A 2267-nucleotide genomic window follows, 5' to 3' on the forward strand; every position below is an offset into this window, starting at 1 on the left:
AAGCCGCATGGCTTTCAGAAACGTTTTCCGGCAGTGCCGCTTCGAAGCTCTTTGTGCTGAGGGTGCAAAAAAGAAAAAAAAAAAGGAGAGGAAAAAAAGGAAAATCCACACAAAAAGCTAACTTGTTATAATGTTATCATTATAATATAGCACATGCGTCTATATTACTAACATACACTCTATATACCAAATAAAATCATTCTAATACGTGATGTATATTTTAAGTGCTTTGTTTGGCTGGAGATGTGCAGATTTGGAGATTCGGCTCTTTCGGGAACCAGCCTGTAAACGTTCGTGCTTGGGCGGGGGGGCTCGGTGAGGCTTTGGTTTTTGAGAGGGAGTTTGTTCGGTTTTTTGTTTTTAAATGAAACTTTCTCGAGGCTAACCAGGGGGAGTGAATGCCCTTTCTACACCTTCATCCGTTCCTTGGTGCACTTCTCTGACCCTTTCAAGCTGCACTGTGCGAACCTGCAGGGAAGGAAACCCGCGGGGGCTGGCGAGCGGGGCGCGAGGGCGGGCAGCACCGCCCGCGCCCCTGCCGAGCGTACTGCCTATGCAAGTTCTTCTTTTGCTCTTCTAGATTTAAAAAAAAAATGAGAGTTTTGCCTATTCTACCCAACGCTCGCTGGAGCAGCCTTTAGCGCCTGGTCTTTGTATTTCCCTTCGGGACTTTATATATTTCACCAAGATTCCCTTTTTTAATTTTTTCTAAATATATATATATATATATATAGTGTGTGTGTGTGTGTGTGTGCGTGTGTGTGTGTATATATATATATATATCTATAAATATATATATATACAGAGGTAGTTTCAAAAAATACTCCATTATAGATGAAAAGTTGGTATGTTTAGTCTCAATAGAAGTCTTGCAACTAATTTGTTTTTTTTTTTTAATTATTCATATATACTTACAAATGCTGTTCACGGGATCTCTTTATTATCCTYGTTATTTTTTCAATAGAAAAATGTGCCAGAAATACCCAGAGCACGTGAAGCCGCGCGGCGCGGGCAGGCGAGTGCCGGTGTGAAGAGGCTTCTTTAACAAATTAGGTTCTCACGTCTCCTCCTGTCAACTCAATATTTTCAGATACTGCTTTTAAAAAATCACRAATTTCACATATTTTTGTGTATTATTTCCCTTATGGATCCAAGCTTAAGGTCACCATTAAACCTCCCAGAGTTACAGACTGATTTTGTGGGGAGGTGAAAAGGGGGATGTGTGTAATGAAGGTTTGCAAAGTGACTATCTTCGTTTGTGTTGTTATTAAAGAATAGTGTTTGGACTGTAAAAGGAATATATTTCATACGAAAAAGCAAATCTCCCTTAGCATTAGGTCCCATTTTGTTTTGTATCTTGAATTATGCCTTTAAATATCCTGCATTTCCAAAGTGAAAGCTGCATTTGGTTGGCTTCTTGTATGTATGTTTTGGGAATTTATGACTTTGGAGTATGTGTCAAACTCTTGTCTCTGACAAAGTTGTATATTCTGACTTTCCATCTGGGGTGGAGCGGTCGGCCCGACTGCTGCCATCCCTCCACAGCAATCTGCTACGGCTCCACCTTAATGCTTCCGATTTTGCACATCGCCCTTTAGGAAAGAAACTCCATGAAAATGCAAGAACTGGAATTTTTTGCAATATTATTAAAGATAATCTTATTTTAGCTCATTCTGTGACATGTGCAACTCTTAAGAAAGCCATACTTAATGGTTCTTTTTATTTTTAGATTCTATATTGTGTTTTGAATTTCTGCCCTTTTTTTTTGAGTTCTGCATAGTAAGAGTGCTGTGTGTATGCTTTCATATATATTTATTTTTCAACGTGCTTTAAACCTGTCTACAGAAATAAAACTAAACAAAAAAAGACAGTGTTTGAAGATTGTTGATTTTTCTTTTTTGGCTGGGAATATTCTATATTATACTGACTTTATATTAATGATTATAAACCTGTGTTTGTATTGAAAATGTGTTTAATATTTTGGGGGAGGTGAGGAGGTTTTGGTAACCAGACGTCAGCGGGAGAACATGGCTGTGTTGTACTGATTTTCTGTAAATGTAGTTCAGGTTAAATATGCCCTTATTCTCTAGCGGCTCCCGCAGTTCCTCGGCTGCCCGGGCACGCCGGCGCCTGCCGGTCATGATTACTTTGTGATGGGATTTAGCTTAGACCTGCTGCAAAAAAAATCAATCAGTTTCAATAAATTGGGAAATTGCTGCTAAAATCTTGTCTTTTGTGGGGTCTGTGGGGTTCGGGTGGGGTGCTTT

General features: G+C 39.4%; 1 protein-coding gene across 1 annotated transcript in view; it reads right to left on the reverse strand.

Annotated features, from left to right (window-relative positions):
* Positions 1-407: 407 nt before the first annotated feature.
* Positions 408-2267, reverse strand: part of SLC2A4RG (SLC2A4 regulator) — a 5229-nt gene continuing 3369 nt past the window's right edge. The window contains exon 4 of the mRNA XM_085314278.1: positions 408-468. Within this exon, the coding sequence (XP_085170404.1) occupies positions 408-468 (61 nt within the window). The remainder of the gene's footprint in view (positions 469-2267) is intronic.

The sequence above is a fragment of the Rhea americana genome, unplaced genomic scaffold (genome assembly GCF_003343005.1).
Source record: "Rhea americana isolate MKP2758 unplaced genomic scaffold, rheAme1 scaffold_4, whole genome shotgun sequence".
In the NCBI taxonomy this organism is placed as follows: domain Eukaryota; kingdom Metazoa; phylum Chordata; class Aves; order Rheiformes; family Rheidae; genus Rhea; species Rhea americana.